The sequence below is a fragment of the Oryctolagus cuniculus genome, chromosome 1 (assembly GCF_964237555.1).
Source record: "Oryctolagus cuniculus chromosome 1, mOryCun1.1, whole genome shotgun sequence".
NCBI classification, from domain to species: domain Eukaryota; kingdom Metazoa; phylum Chordata; class Mammalia; order Lagomorpha; family Leporidae; genus Oryctolagus; species Oryctolagus cuniculus.
In genome coordinates, this window is record NC_091432.1 from 217174650 (window position 1) to 217190395 (window position 15746).

At 61.6% G+C, this 15746-nt stretch overlaps 1 protein-coding gene across 9 annotated transcripts in view; it reads left to right on the top strand.

Moving 5' to 3' along the window:
* RGS3 (regulator of G protein signaling 3) overlaps positions 1-12478 on the top strand; it is a 149190-nt gene extending 136712 nt beyond the window's left edge. For 8 of the 9 annotated variants that reach the window (XM_051842799.2, XM_070066347.1, XM_051842803.2 and 5 more), the window contains 5 exons: positions 6737-6786; positions 9742-9843; positions 10147-10208; positions 10729-10895; positions 11536-12478. In XM_051842799.2, coding sequence (XP_051698759.2) covers positions 6737-6786; positions 9742-9843; positions 10147-10208; positions 10729-10895; positions 11536-11721 — 567 coding nt within the window. In that variant the 3' untranslated portion in view covers positions 11722-12478. Of the gene's footprint in view, positions 1-6736; positions 6787-9576; positions 9655-9741; positions 9844-10146; positions 10209-10728; positions 10896-11535 lie in introns of those variants that run through there. The other variant, XM_017350090.3, reaches the window with a different exon arrangement.
* Positions 12479-15746: the final 3268 nt, after the last annotated feature.

A 15746-nucleotide genomic window follows, 5' to 3' on the forward strand; every position in this document is an offset into this window, starting at 1 on the left:
CTTAACCACCGTGCTGTGGGCCTCATGCAAATCTTTATAAATCGCTGCGTGTTGATTGCCCCCCTGCTGTGTGCCAGGCCCTGTGCTCCATGCCACAGCAGGGGCCACGGAATGTGTGAGGCTCCTCCGGGCCTGTGAGGAGCCAGCCCTCTGTGTGGTGTGCAGGCAGGGAAGGGGCTTGAGCGGGGCCTCTGTGCCTTACATGCTGTGTGGCCTTGGGCGAGTTTCTCAGTTCCTTCCCTGAAAAGTCAGGGTGCACAGCACTCGGTCCCAGGGTGGTTGAGGGTGAATGGGAGGAGGCTGGTGCCTGATGAAATTAAGGTCCTGGGAGTGTGGGTCCTACTTGTCTGGAGGTGTAGTAGCCAGTGCGAGGTGTTGTTAGGACAGCTGTGGTGAGGCCAGGGCCGAAGGTGGTTGGCGCCAGCAGGGTGCCGTGCCCATTCAGGAGAAGGGGAGCCTGGGCCCAGGGCCATCTGGGTAAGTTCCAGGAGACAGACGCCCCCAGCGTGGCCTTGCGAGTTGAGTGGGTTTACAATAGACAGGAAGAGGCAGGCGCTCGATGGCCAGAGTCAGGGACTCCCCAGGGCAGGGGTGGCAGAAGCGTGACATGTGCACTGCCACTCTCCACTGCCGACGCGGCGCCGGCCGACGCCCCCTGAGTGGGGACGTGGCTGAGAAGCCTGCCCGGCTTCCTAGCTGCCAAGCACTCAGGCAGACGGCATTCGGGAGGCCGAGCCCTCCAGAAAGGGCCTGGAACTTTGGGTGTAGGAATGGGGACAGAATCCCAAAGGAATGGCAGCACTGGGCCTCGGTGCCCGCGTCCGTAAGCCCGTGTGGCTCTCAAACACTGGAGAGCTGTGGACTCACTGCGGGAGCCGTCCCTCTGGGTTTCTGGGCCTCAGCCCTCTGAAATCAGGATTTCCAGGGGCAGTGCCGAGGCCCCGCGTTTTAAACAAGGCCCTGAGGTCGTGAAGTTTGAGTGCCACCCTCTGCGGCCATCTTTGGGCAGCTGCTACAGAAGAGTCAGGAACTCTGTCCTAGCAGGCGAGGCCTCAGGCTCACGCGGCTGGGGCCTGGCCACTCCTCTCCGGAGGGTGACTGAGGCCAAGGTCCCACCCTGCCTTGAACCTCGCGTCCCTCTCCCCAGTTCTGTTTCTCTGCTGCCACCTTTGCTCCCATACAGATATTTGTATACAGATACATTCACACACATTCACGTCTGTACTTCTACGTAGCTGCCCAGCTCCGCTGTCCTCAGCTCTGTTTCTGGGACAGATCCTTCTGCCCGGGAGCCCAGCAGGCTCGGACCAGATCGCTCCTGTCTCAGCTTCCTCCTTTGGGTGGCCGAGGTTCCCCCTGGAACTCCCACACCCCCCGCCCTGCCTCTTGGCCTGCCACTTCCTTTCTTGGGCACGAGAGACTGAGCTGGCAGGGGCCTTGGAGGTTGTCTTCGGCCCTGCGCCGGCTGCCCTCTCGTGCGGCTCCCACTTACCTGGGCCAGAGCCCTTTGCTGTTCACCTGCTACCCCCAAAATGCCAGCTTCACAAGAAACCCATCTTAAAAAAAAAACAATGGAAACCAGGCTTTTATTATTTTTAAAGCTTATTCATTTCTATTTGAAAGGCAGAGAGAGAGAAGGAGGGAGGGTGGGAGGAAGGAAGACATCTTCCGTCCACTGGTTCACTCTCCAAATGTGTGCAACAGCTGGGGCTGGGCCAGGCAAAAGCCAGGAGTCAGGAAATCTAGGCAGGTCTCCCATGGAGGTGGGGGGACCCGAGTATTTGAGTCATCACTGACGCCTCCCAGGGTGCGTTAGCAGGAAGCTAGGTCAGAAGCAGAGGTGGGACACTTAATCCCAGGCACTCTGATACATGCTGTGGGGGTCCTGAGAGGCAGCTTAACCCCTGCACCACAGTGCCTGCCCTAGGAAACCCACCTTCTTCAAGAGCCACTGATGCCCGGACTGGACAAGCACTTGGCCTAGCTGCATCCCCCACTGGCAGTGGGCGCTGGGCCAGTGTCCGTTTCCTCATTGGTGAAATGGGTGTGGTCGCAGGATCTCCCTGCGAGGGTCACTGAGCAGATTAACTACCTCGGCAGGGGGAAGGGATCTGTGGCCGTGCCTGGCACTTGGTGCTTCAGGATGATGATGAAGAAGGGCGCAGAGCGGAGGAGGAGGCGGCCCCTCTGCATGGCCTGGCCCTCCTAGGAGCCTCAGCTGGTGCTTCCTCCCCCCACTGCCAGACCACGGGGGCAGAGAGGGGAGGTCTTCAGGCCGTGGTGTCAGGCAGACCCAGGGTCAGGTCTCAGCTCTGCCGCCGCCTTCCTGGCTCTGGGAACGTGGCCCACTCGCTTCTTTAGAAAGCAGGTAGCAGTGTGCAGAAAGCTGTGTGCCAGGCACATTACAAGTTCTGCACGTGGCAGTGACCCTGTGATGCCGGGAGACCCAGGAAGCCCAGATGGGCAGGCAGATGGGCAGGCGGGGCTTTGGGCTGTTCATTGGTGCTGCTGTGTGGAGGAGCTGAGGCTGCCCGGAGCCTTGCCCCCTGCCACAGGGTGAGACCCAGTCCCACCCTCCTCCTTCCCCCGCCGCTGTCCTGTGCTCTTGGGTCCTGGGTGATTTCTGCTATGAGCAGGATGGTTGGGACCAGACAGACCTTGGAGAGGCCCTGTTGGTCCACCGGCACTCACACAGCAAGGCCCCAGGGTCTCGCAGCAGGTCATCTGCGGAGCTGGCTCCTGGTGTGGAGTTGTCCCATGGCGCCCCCTGCTGCCAGACCCCGGAGGCTCAGTAGGGCAGATCCTACTGGGGTCTACTGGGGTCCTTATCCTTCTTCCCTCCTGCAGATACTGTCACAGTGGGGAGAGGGGTGGGTGGAGGCAGCTCTGCAGTGCTAAGCTGCCCACCTGGGTGGAGTCAGGCAAGAGGACCCCCAAATACCTTCCAGCCCCAACGCCTGATGACACCTTCAATCATTCTGTTTTTAAAAAGCCCAAAGCAGAGCAACTTCCTATCTCTGAACAAATCAGTGTAGAGTTGGGATCCAGCGCTTCCGCACAGTTTCACGGGACCTGCCAGGCTGTTCCAGCCGAGAGGGCAGCCACGTGTGGCTGGTGGCCACAGAGACCACACTGGGACAGGTAGAAGCAACCAGCCGGCACCCCATCCACACAAGAGCCCGTCAGCACCGGAGGGGTCTGGAGCGGGACCCAGCATTCTGCCACTTGCCAGTCGGGAGGTCCGGGCAGGTCACCAGATGGCTCTGGGCCTTGTGCCCTTACCAGTATTTCACTGGATTGGGGGAAGTCAGAGCAAATGGCTTAGAGAATTGTGCAGGGATTAAATGAGATACATTAGCCCGTGGTGAGCGAGCGCTCAGTTAATAGTTAGAGAACCCCCCGCAGCTAGCGGCTGCCGAGTGCCTTCCCACATGTGGAGCGCGTCCCATGCATTGACTGACCTTGTCCCCATGAGCAGGGCCAGTTTAGTAGCCTGGATTTGCACTGAAAGAAATGGAGGCCCAGAGAGGGCGTGTTGCTGATGAAGGGCAATTAGCTGACAAGTGATTGAGCCGGGATCCCAACCTGGGCAGCTTAGAAGCTGCACCCTCGTCACTACTGTAATTATAGTTCTAATGACAGTCTGATAAGAGTCATCACTCTGAGAGGCAGTGAGTGTCCAGTCTCTGGGGGTGGCTGGGTGAGGCCCCAGGCCCCAGGGACTGCTGTGCAGAGGGGAGGGAGGGCTGGCTGCTTCTGGCTCCCCTCTGATTGCCTGTCAGCAGGGCGGGAGCAGCAAGTGAGAGAATGAGGAGCAGTGGAAGGAGAATCTCTGGGGAGCCCCTTTGCACGTGGGGCCCGAGCCTTGCCGCAGCTGAGCAAGCAGGGCCAGAGGCCACAGCCTCCCTGCAGATCTGGGGAGGCCCTAGGGCTGGGGGTCAGAACGCCGTGTTTCCCTCTTCTCAGTCTCTTGTCTCCCCCCTGGTGCCTGGCTGGCCCTGGCTGCCCAAGGAAGAGGCCCACTTCCAGTCCTAGCAGCTCAGCCGCTCTGTCAGGCCGCTTGGCTCAGGCCAGTGCCTGCTGAAGACGGTCTGCTCCCAGCAGTGGAAGGAAGAGCCCATTTCCCAGCAGTGCAGAGGCTGGGGCAGTGGGCAGGGCGGGAGTGGTCCCCAGGCCCATTGTGTGGGGCCCATAAAGTGCGGAAGCTGAGGTTAGAATGGGAGGAAGCCCAGCGCTTGCGGCCGCTTTCCCACGGGTGGGGGCCCAGGGCTGCTGCGCTCAGCAGACAATGAACCCCCATTACAGAGGGCACTGTGTGTGCCAGGACCGGGCCATGGGGGCCTTGACTTTGTCCTGGTGAACCTTCCAGCAGCCCCCCGAGGCGGCCATCACCAGGACTCTTCTGTGGCCACACAAATGGAGGCTGAGAGCCCTGGACACTCCTCCCAGGCCGAGGGAAGCAGGCGGGCCGTGAGCCCTAGCTCTGCAGGCACACACCGTGCGGGTGTGCGCCTCCGTGTGCACGTACACACACGTGTGTTTACAGCTCTGGTAGGGCGGCACTGTCAGGCAGAACTTCCCCCGAGCCTTTCACTGGAAACGTGCAAACCGTGCCCGTCCTCGCGTCTGCGGAGCGGCATCCTCTGCGGGAGAAACACGGCCTGTAATCCACACTTAGATTCCAGCTCTGCTGCTTAAATGCTGGACGTCCTTGGGCGAGTGACTTCATGTCTCTGACCCTCCGTTTGCATTATGGATGTACTGTGAGTAGCTGGATTCTGCGCGTGCCAGGGTCTGGCCTGTAGTATGATCTCAGTAAAAGAAGATGTCATTCTTCCATCATCCATCCATCCATCTGTCTGTTCATCCATCCTTCCATCCCTGGTGGATGTCCCACGGAGGCCAGGTGCTTCCCCTGTTGGCTGTATCTGGAGATACCCCCACCCCCACCCCCACCCAGAACTAAGAAGGGCACTTCTAGGGTTAGCCTATTTTCTTTTACAAATAAGGAAACAGGCCCTGGGTGGGGGCGTCTCCTGGGGAGTCAGAGGTGAGCTCAGCCCGGTGGCCTTCTGTCCTGTCTGGGGACACAGGGCCACGCCCGTCCTGCTCTGAGCCCTTGCCCTTCTGCCGTCTCTGAGTGTGTTCAGGTTCCTGTTCCGGGGTAGCGCTGCCGGGGCCCTGGGTCTCCCCAGAGGAGGATGCCTGAGCCCAGGCAAAGCAAGGGAGACGGCACAGCCCCCGTAGAGCTGGTGGGAGTCTGGAGTGGTCCAGAGCAGGAGGGAAGCAAGGATTGAGGAAAGACAGCTTTCTACGGGGGTGGCCGGCACAGGTCAAGGCCAGGGCTCAGCTGGGGAGGAAACAGTGGGCTGCCATGGAGTTGCAGGCCCTGGGTCAGGCAGTGATGGCTTCAGAGCTCGTCTCTGCAAATCCACTTCCCCTCCTGACCCAATCATTCATTCGTTTGACACATCTGACTCACTGAGCTCCTGGTGTGGGCCCACACCAGGCAGACAGAGGCCTTGCCCTTGGGAGTCCACAGCCCAGCAGAGGCAACAGATTTGGATCAAGCATTCTGGGTGGGGGGGGCCCTCACGAGAGGTGAAGGGGCACAGCCTTGTTTGAGGGCTCAGGGAGGGCTTCCCAGGGGAGGAGACATTTGAGTTGCTTACCTGAGGTCTAGGTCTTACCTGAAGCTGGGTCTTGGGAGCAGAGGGAGGTGGGAGAGTCACAGAGGCATCCCCATGGAGGAGCAGCGCGTGCAAAGGCCCAGGTGAAGACAGTGTGGGTTGGAAGGCAGTGGGGGAGCTCTGTGCAGTGGGGCCAGGCTGCAGAGCGAACTGGGAGACTTGTAACTCATGTCAGAATTGAACTTCATGGGGCAGGCATTTGGCCGAGCGGTTATACTCAATGCAGTTTGGGATACCTTCATTCCATATTGGAGGGCCTGGGTTCGAGTCCCGCCTCTGCTCCTGATTCCAGCTTCCTGCTTATGCACGCCTTGGGAGGCAGAAGTGATGGCTCAAGTATTTGGGTCTCTGCCACCCTGGTGGGAAACCTGGATTGGGTTCCCAGCTTTGGGGCATCTGAGGGGTAAACCAGCAGATGGAGGTCTCTCTGTCTCTGCCTGTTTCTCAAAATAAGTAAATAGATAAATAAATAAAGATCTTAAAGCCTGGCACTTTCTTCCCAGGTCCTCAGAGGGCAGACGCCGTCACACTACAGGGTTCACACATTCTCCTGGGGTACTGGGGATCCATGGAGAGCTTGAAGGCTGGAGAGGTGCTCTCAGGCCAGTGTCATGCCTCACTGTCCACACTGCTAAGCAGTCCCAGGTCTCCTTCAGTCCTCAAAATCCCAAGTGAATCACCATGATCCCTGTTTTAGAACTTAAGGAACGGAGGCAGAGACGGGTAGTGACTGTCCAGGTCACACAACAGAAGCCTGGCTGGAGCCATGCCTGCTGCCTCCGCCGCCTGCAGAGGCACCGCCCCGAGTGCTCCCCCCCTGCCCCCGGCAAGCCAGGGTCCTAGAGGAATCAGGAGAGGGTGCAGCCCATCGCACGGCAAGGGCAGGCAGGACGTTCCCACCAGTGGCTTTCCTCCCTCACCTGTTCGGTCCGGGCGGGAGCTTTGGGGACTGGGCTGGCTACAGGCGTCTTCGGGCCCCTGCACCTCTCCTGCTTGGGCGCCAGCCCAGATGCCCCGACTGCACTGTGTCTGTCTTCTCTCTGCAGATGAGTGGGGATGATGACGAGGCCTCCCGGAAGAGAAAGAGCAAAAACCTGTATGTTGGAGAAACGCGTGGCCCCTTGCTGGTGATCGGGGAGCAACCCCTAACCCTTCTTCCTCCCCACCCTAGGGCTTCTCTCTCCTTCTGGGGTACAGGTGGGGAGAAGGGGCTGTGCCCGATCCCACCCCCAGCCCCAGGCAGACACCAGGAACCTGTGGGATTGGGACTTGGCAGTAGTCCTGGGGCAGGGTCACCAGGGCCCTGAGCATGCACTCAGAGAGAGACAAGGTGCTGACTCAGGGCCCGGAAGCCACACTGCACCCCAGGCAAGTTGCCAGGTTGCCCTGGCCCCCGGCCAGCTCCTGAGCCCAGCAGTGACCTGAGGACGGGAGAGCTGACCATTCTAGGGCTCTTGAATGGTGGCTGTCTCAGGCATTGCCAGGAGGGGGCGCTGCTGGCTTGGCTACTGTACACCATCCTCCCCAACCAAGGCTCTCTGGCCCCACTCAGGCCTCCCATGCTCCGGGAGGTTTGTTAGAGAAGTCAGTGAACAAGGTGTGGGGAGTACTTCTCCCTGAGGCCCTGGATCCTGGGGAGAGGCACAAGCAGGTGGCACACAATGGCCTCCAGGAGCCCGTAGCACCCACCATGAAGCAGAGATTGGGCCTGAGGGAGGAGGACACCCTGGCTTCCCAGATATCTCCTGCAACCCTCTTCCCTGGCCTTGACCTTGGCTGGGTCCCCAGCTCCCCTGTCCTGTCCAGTGTGCTGCAGCAATTGCAGGCCTGTCGCTCTGTCGCCAGGAACAACTGCACGCACACACTAAAGTAGTTCTTTGCACCAGCGCCCTCACTCGGCTGTTGGTAGGACGAGGCAGGGTCCTGGCAGCAGAGCCTTTCTGGAAGGCACTGGCGGGGTGAGCGGAGTGGGGCCGGGGAAGGCAGGCTCCCAGGGAGCTGGAGCCGCCCTGGCCCAGACTCCACCCCCTTTCAGAGTGGGTGCTGCCTGAAGCTCATACTCCTAAAATATCATTCGAGGACCCAGTGCTGAAAATGTACCTGACATTTATTGTGTCGGGCACAGCTCTGTGTGCACATGTATCGGCTCACTTCATCTTCACCGTTATTTTTATTTCACATTTGCTGTTATGTTATCCTCATGTTAGAGCTGAGTAAACTGAGGCACAAAGAGGCTACATTACTTGCCGAGTCCCGGAGTGAGTACGCGGTAGAGCTGGGCCCTGACACCTGGCACGCCAGCTGCGTGAATGTGCACCTGTGTCTGTCCCGTGTGCATCTGGGAGGGAAGGCCTGGCTGGACAGGAGCCTCAGCCTCCTCCCGCCCCCGAGGAGTAGACAGGGCCCTGGTGATGGAGGCCCCCCGCAGACTGGAGCTCAGGGAAGCCGCTTGCCTGTCCTGGGCTTCTGCGTCTCACCTGGACACAGGTGAGCTGGAGGAGGGCCCTCGGACAAGAGCTCTGTGCCCCAGGAAACACTGCTCCCTTGCTCCGTGTCCCGCGAGGCTGAGGATTCCGATCCTCACCCACAGAGCTGCTGATCCCGGGACTCCCCAGCCTTATCTCACTGGCCTGGAACCTCCGGAGCAGGATTCCCTGACCTGTGGGCCAGGTGGGCCTCGATGACCTCGGCCCAGGCACTCTGCACCAGGCGCTGGCAACGGCCCAGTAGGTGCTGCTGCTTTCCTCCCTGTTGGCCATTCAGAGAGGGTAGGCCACCTGACGGAGGGCACACAGCCCGCAGCTGCTGGAGCTGGAGCTGGAACCCAGAGCTGTCTGGCTCCTGGGCCTGCGCTCCTAAGCCACCCACCCCCCTCCTGGTACCGCTTCCCTTATATAAGGTGTCCCTGCGGCTCCCAGTGCCGTTTGAAGCATCATTAACTTCCGAAGAACAAAAGCTACAAACTTAAGGAAATGCACTTGAAAGTTTAATTATCTAAATTCCTTTGACACTTATCGAGCCTTGTGATTCGATAATAAATTTTGCATTTAAACTTCTGGTTCCCATCAGCATTTTCCACCTTCAGAACGATGGTGACCAAAGATGAAAACTGTATTATTCAACAATGTGTTATTCGATTTATTATTCCAAAAAAATTGTTCAAAAATCATAAAACTAAATATGCGTGCAAAATGCAGTAATTCAACTTCCAAGTGACATGCTTTGCGAGTGCACAGGATTTGAGCTCGGGAAGTTAGCCGAGAGTTTGGGGACTTCTGGTGCATTCAGGGTTGGGGACGGGTGTACCCGAGCCCTCCTCCAGGAGGTGCCCTCGCTGCAGCTGGGCAGTGGAAAAGGTGGGGACCAGCGCTGAGAGTCAGAGGCATGTAACCCCTTCCTTGCCGGCAGGCAGCTCGCCCTACCCTACCCTTCGATGGTAGCGGCCTGGCTAAAAATGGTTCTTGGCTAAAAATAGCCCGTCCTGGTGGGCAGAGCCTCCCCTCCCTCCCTTCCCGGCTTTCCTCCCTGCAATTTGCTGACTTGTTTTCTCTCCCCTTCCCGTTGCCGGCTGCCATGGGAACCGGGAGGCTGGTGACAAATAACTGGGTCTGGCTGGGGGCCGAGGGCGGGCCCCGGAGGCCGGCCCGCGCAGACACATGCCCCTTTCACGGCTCCCTCTCCGCGCCCCCTCCTGGTCCCTCCCATTTCCTGGCTCCTCCTGTCGGAGTCCCAGCCCCAGCCTGTGCCTGGGCGTCCAGTCGTCCGGCCAGGCTCCCAGTGAGCGCCCGCGTGGCTGCCGCCTGCACCGCTGCTACCCGCTCAGACCGGGGGCCGGGGGGCAGGAGCCCAAGGGGTGCTCCCGGCTTGCCGTCCTGGGGCCCAAACCTGGGGGCCCTGCAGAGATGCTGCGGGGCATGTACCTCACCCGGAATGGGAACCTGCAGAGGCGGCACACGATGAAGGAGTAGGTGGCCCCTGCCCAGCCCGCGGCGGCCTCCCTGCCCCGCCGGAGTGCCGGCTCACCAAGCGCTTTCTCTGCTTTTGTCCCCAGAGCCAAGGACATGAAGACCAAGCTGGGCATCTTCAGGAGGCGGAACGAGTCCCCTGGGGCCCAGCCGGCGGGCAAGGCAGACAAAATGATGAAGTCATTCAAGTAGGTCCTGGCTGGCCCCCGGGACCCTCCGCGGGCAGCAGGGCAGGGCGGAGGGGCTAAGGGCTGTGTGTGCCTGATTCCACTCTGGGCAGCTGGAGGCGCGAGGGGGGCGGGGTACCCAGCCAGTGGCAGCGCTCCGGGAGTACGGGGCGCGGGTGGGGCTGCAGGTGGTAAGCACCCCAAGAAAGGGTGTGAGCTGCCTTCCTGTGCTCACCAGCCCGATTCAGCAGCAGCCCGGGCTCGGGCCCCTGACAAAGGGCCCCAGGCTCATGGTCTCGCCGTGTTCTGCCCCTCACCTCTCAGGCCCACCTCGGAGGAAGCCCTCAAGTGGAGCGAGTCCTTGGAGAAGCTGCTGCTTCATAAATGTGAGTAGGGCTGGCCTTTTCTCCCCGCTGGGTTCTCTCTCTCCTTTCTCGCTGTCCAGACCTATAGCATGGCCCTGGATAGGCCGCCTTCCCTCTCTCCTGCCCAGGCAGGTGTCCCTAGCCCTGGGGAGAGGCCCTGGCTTTGGCCTTGCTGCTGGCTTCTGCCAGCCACTCCCTGTCTGTGGGACTGGCCCTGCTTGCCGGAGGTCATCTGGGACCTGTGTGCCCAGACCCGTATTCCCAGAACAGCAGTAAACATCTCCAGGTACTGAGGGCCCAGGTCGGCCGCAATGTGCCCGGTGTCTCGAGGGCAGGAGCTCTGACGCTCCCAAGGTCCCCGGAGACGGGGTTGACGACCCCTGTCTTACAGGTGAGGACACTGAGGCACACGTGGGCCTCTCGTGAGGCAGTCACAAGGCTGAGAGCACAGCCCAGGGCGGGTGGGGACTTTGCGAACTGTGCAAGGGCCGGTGGGACAGGCCCTGCCTCTCATGGGGGGCCGGACTTCTCCTCCTTACAGATGGCTTAGCCGTGTTCCAGGCCTTCCTCCGCACGGAGTTTAGCGAGGAGAACCTGGAGTTCTGGCTGGCTTGTGAGGACTTCAAGAAGGTCAAGTCGCAGTCCAAGATGGCAGCCAAAGCCAAGAAGATCTTTGCTGAATACATCGCGATCCAGGCGTGCAAGGAGGTAGGGCTTTGGGCCGGCCCTTGGCCCCCAGTTGCCACTGCCCAGTGGAGCTTCAGCCAGCAGCTTAGGGCGGCGAAGAGGCAGAGGGACTCTTGGGAGCTGGGCATGCAGGCCGGGGGTGAGAGGCCCAAGCGGGGAGCAGAATCCCGGCCACACTTGGGCATGGCCAGGGGCCAGGCACGTGCTAAGCCCTCTGGGCTGGGGGCTTTCGTGTAATCCGCGTGACAACCTGTCAAGTGGGTGTTAGTACCATCTTCTCCCAGGGGCCTAGTCCTGGCTGCTCACTTGTGTTGAGCGCCTGCTGTGTGCCAGGCAGCCTGAATTTTCAGAGCTCCTGGAGGTGTGTGTGTGTGATTGCCAGCCCGCGGAGAAGGCAGCTGGGGCACAGCACATGGCAGTGGTCGGCTTCAGGTCACACAGCCCGGGCCGGCACTGTTGTGATGGGAAGCCTGGGCAGCCAGCCCCTAGTGGGGGGTCTTTTCAGGCTTTGTAAACTCTGCCACCCCCCGGCAGGGTGGCACAGAGCCAGGACTTGAGTCCTGCGGCCTGAAGGCCCCCGGTGCAGGTGACCCTGCCCACGCGGGGCAGAGGGGCTGCACCAGCCGCCAGGCCTCTGACTGCGCCCCCTCTGCCTCTGCAGGTCAACCTGGACTCGTACACGCGGGAGCACACCAAGGACAACCTGCAGAGCGTCACGCGTGGCTGCTTCGACCTGGCCCAGAAGCGTATCTTTGGGCTCATGGAAAAGGACTCGTACCCCCGCTTCCTCCGCTCCGACCTCTACCTGGACCTCATTCAGCAGAAGAAGATGAGTCCCCCGCTTTAGGAGCTGCTGGAGTGGAGCTCACCCTTCACAGCAGGCAGGCTGGGCCCCCCGCCCACCTGCCTTCCTCCCCACTGCGACGGAGGGGGCAGGCAAGCCCCCAGAGGACAGACGGACGGACACTGGGACGCGAGGCCGGGTCCAAGGAGACCCAGGCCGCTGGAAGAGTAGAAGGGCTGGGTCCCCGCTGGGTCCCCACTGTCCCGGTACGAGGGGGCCCAGGGCCCTGGCAGGGCGGGGGCCCCGGCGGAGCTAGATCTGGAGCTGCCACTCCCGGCCGCAGAGACCTCGGAGACTTCGCGTTGACCAAGTTCTTTAGAGAGCTGGCTGAAGGGGCAGGAGGCCTGGGCCTGGGCTCGGGTCCCCGCTGGGGGCTGTGGGGTTCAGCAGCACGGCCGCCCACCTTGAGTTCTATTTATTGAAACAGCAGCTGGACGCTTGGCCGTCATGCCGCGCTAGGAAGCCCTTGCCGCGCCAGTTTCCCTCATTTCCAAGTGCAATATTTTAACCAGCGCCTTGTGAAAAGCCACCTGCCAGCCGAGGGGCCGCCATTCTCCAGGTGCAGGGCGTTTGCTGGTCTCAGGCACCAGTGGTGGCAGCAGGGCCTTCTGGACCGAGGGGTCCTGGAGGGCACCGCGGGCTGACCTCACAGACACCTGGCACAGGTGGGGTGTCGCTTGGCGGCTCTGGGCAAGCATGGCACCCTCGGACCACACAGTAGCCAAGTTCTGGAACAAATAAAAGGCCTGTGTTACTTCTCCTTCTCGACCCTTCCTGTGTTCCTGGTCTTGAGCCTTCCCAGGGTGGCTGCCCGGGGTTGGGGGCCACCGAGGAGCTGTCTGTCCTCCCCGCTTCCCAGCTTGTGGTCGTGTCCAGAGCTGGACGCACCTGTAGGAGCTGCTCCCCAGCTGCTGCCTCTGCACCGGGTTCCCTGCCACACTCGCCCACCTGTTGGCACATCTTCTCCCCAAGCCCGGGGGGTAGGCGTGATCCCCATTTCACAGATGAGGAGAGTGAGGCACTGGCGGCTCGGGGGACTTCCCCAGGTCACCTGGACAGCAGGTGGTGGGGCCAGGTTCAGCACCACAGATCCTGTACACTACGAGCCACAGGACGTGTCCCAGGCTGGCCGCACCGCCGGCGGGCCCAGCGACCTGCAGCAGGTTCTTCCACTTCTCTGCCGTGCCGCAGCCGGCGTTTCTCATGGCGCTCTCAGGTGGTGCTGGGTGGTCAGTGGAGGTGGACAGGGCCAGAATCTCGGGCGTGGTGGCTGCTGGCTCAAGGAGGTCTGGACAGAGCTGCTGTTTGTGGTGGTGGTGGTGGTGGTGGTGGGGTGACAAGAAGCAGGACTTACACAGATGGCAGTGGCCCTGCGACCAGGCTGTGCCATCCGTGCCTTTGTTTTGCCAGGATAGGCAAACTTAGGAAAGGCCTGGCTCCGAGGCATATTTCAGAGAGGGACACGGCCCCCTCTCCCAGGAGTGGGCAGAAGGGGGCACAGAGCCCAGGCCGGACCCTGATGCCCACACATATAGCCTCCCAGGGCCCGGGTGGAGACCCACTCTGCAGGCTGGCTTAGAGGAGCGCATGGAGATATGTGGGAGGCCTTGGGCCCCATCCACGTGAATCTTGTTCTGTGCCTGGGTTCTGGGCCCCACTCGGCCCACTGGGCCCCTGCAGACACAGAGGACATGGGTGCTGTGCAGCCCCTTCCTCCCCCGCTCCATGCTGGCCACCCACCTGCCCCCCGCCCAGTGAAAGGGTCTCAGCTGGTGGTCTCTGGAGGCTGGCAGGGAGTTTGGGGGCTGAGCTTTCCCCAGGATTGCAGGGGGCTTGGGCACAGAGGGGGTCCTTGGTCCTGCTCCCACAGCAGATCTTGGGGCCTCCTCCCCTGGGGTTGCGGGGGTGGGGGCTGAGCTGCCTGACTGGCCCGGACAGCTGCTGTCTTCCCAGCCTCCTGCAGGTGGGGCTCCCTGCTCCTGCCACCCCTGCGGCCTGCCAGTAGCACCACCACACACAGCTCTCCTCTGGTTTGAGGCGGCCTCGCTCCCTCGAAGGGCAGCCCCTTCACCAACAGCAGCGCCAGGGGCTCGCTTACCTGTCGGAATGGGGCAGGCCTGGTTGGAGACCTGCCTTGGCCACTAGGTTGCTGTGCACCCTTAGTAAGTCACTGCCCCTCTCTGAGCCTGTGGAGGTGGGATTGGTGCTCTCAGCTTCTCCACGACGGGGCCGGAAGAATCCCTGGAGCCCATTGCAGCATGGGCCTCTGGAGGTCCATCTCGGCAGCTTCTCCCCCAGCCCGGGAGCCTGAGCTCCTCCCACAGGGGCTGGGTCTTCCTCCTGCGGACCCCAGGGGCCCGAGCCCTGTGTGGCTCTGTGAGCCAGGAGGGACTTCTTCCTCCGCCACCCCGGAGCCCGCGGGCCTCTCCGAGGTCAGAAGGACCAAGGAGCAGAGCTGTTCTCTTCATTCTCTGCGGGGCACCCGACCGGTGACAGCAGAGGGGACTGAGGCCCTGAGAGGACCGCAGTACCACGTGCTGTCCCCCTGCGAGGGGCCCAGAGGCAGAGCTGGCTCAGAAGCCAGGACTTCGCCGTCCCAGCCTGGCCTGGCCGCTCCCTGGCATCCTGGGCTTGGAGAAGCCGCTGGGCCCACGGAGAGATTCATCGTCCACTTTCTTGAGGTTCCAAGGATTCAGCCTTGAGCCAGGCGCTCCACCTTCCGGCCCCCTTGTTGCCATGGAAACCAAAGTCCAGGAGCGCAAAGTCAGGCAGATGGAATTCCCATTTCAGAAAGGCCATTGCGGCCTGGTTTCCATTACTCACACCCCGGTGCCCTTGGCCTCCGCGCGGCTCTGGCTGTGCAGAGCAGCTGGAGAGCCCACTGGAAAGGCACGGGGTCCTCCTGCCCTGGCCTCTCCTGGGCTCCCTAGAGGCCTTGGGTACATCCTCCAAACCCTGCCCTGCGCTGCTCGGGCCGGGCTCCATTCTTTCCCACGTGGGGAAGGAGCAGGCTCCCTGGTCTCCGGCTGGCAATCCCAGCTGGTTCAGGTGGGGCCTCGGCGCTGGGAGGTCCTGGTGTCCAGCTCCCACCCCCCTGCACAGATGGGAAGACTGAGGCAGAGGTGGGGCAGGCGGGGCCCAGCGTTCGGAGCCAGGCTCTTGGGTTCAGACCCTGGCTGCACATCTGCCAACCTTGCCAGGAACCACATCACCTCTGTTCACCTCGGCTTTCTCAGGTATACATTGTGCGTATTGGCACCTACCCAGGCGTGGTGATGACAGAGAGAGGCCGCATATGTGTGTGGGGGGGGGGGAGGCAAGGACAGGTCAGCGCTCGGCACGTGCATGTGCAGCTTCAACGTGAGTGGCTGTTAGCATCAGCCGACGCCCAGGCAGTGTGGATGGGGAGAGCCCTTAGCCTGAGACCCAATTCTCATCCTTCCAGGAACAGGTTCAGGGAGTAAAGTCAGCAACAGCGTGGCTGGAGCAGCTGGGGTCACTGGCAAGGAGGGCGGGGCCGGGTGAGGAGTGAGGAGGGCACAGCAGTGCCGCTCACCTGGGTGAGTGGCAGGGGCAGGGGGGCGGGCAGTGGGCACCACTGCTGCTGAACTCCTGGTGAGGGAGCCAGGTCCCTCCTGCTCTTGGCCTGTGCTGTGTGTGCCATGTGCCCACATGGCCTGGCTTGGTGTGACCCTGGCCTCCTGGTATCTCTAGCCTGGAAGGGACCATCTAGCTGCCCAGTGCTCACCCCTGCGTGGGTTTCTGCTTGCATCCCTTCCGGGACAGGGAGCTCATTACCTTCAAGGGGGCATGAGAGGCCCCGGAAGCCCTCTGGGGCGCTAAAGTTCTCACCATCTGAAGTTAGGGTCCTGGGGTAGGGATGGGAAACAGAGGCAGGTCAGCAGGGAGCCGTCCGCCCAGGAAGCCACCTGTCCACCCACTGGAGTCTCCACTCCACTCCTCCATGTTCCCTCCCCTGCACAAACTCCTCCTGGAGCCCCACCGCTGCCTTGCTGCCTCTGCACCCC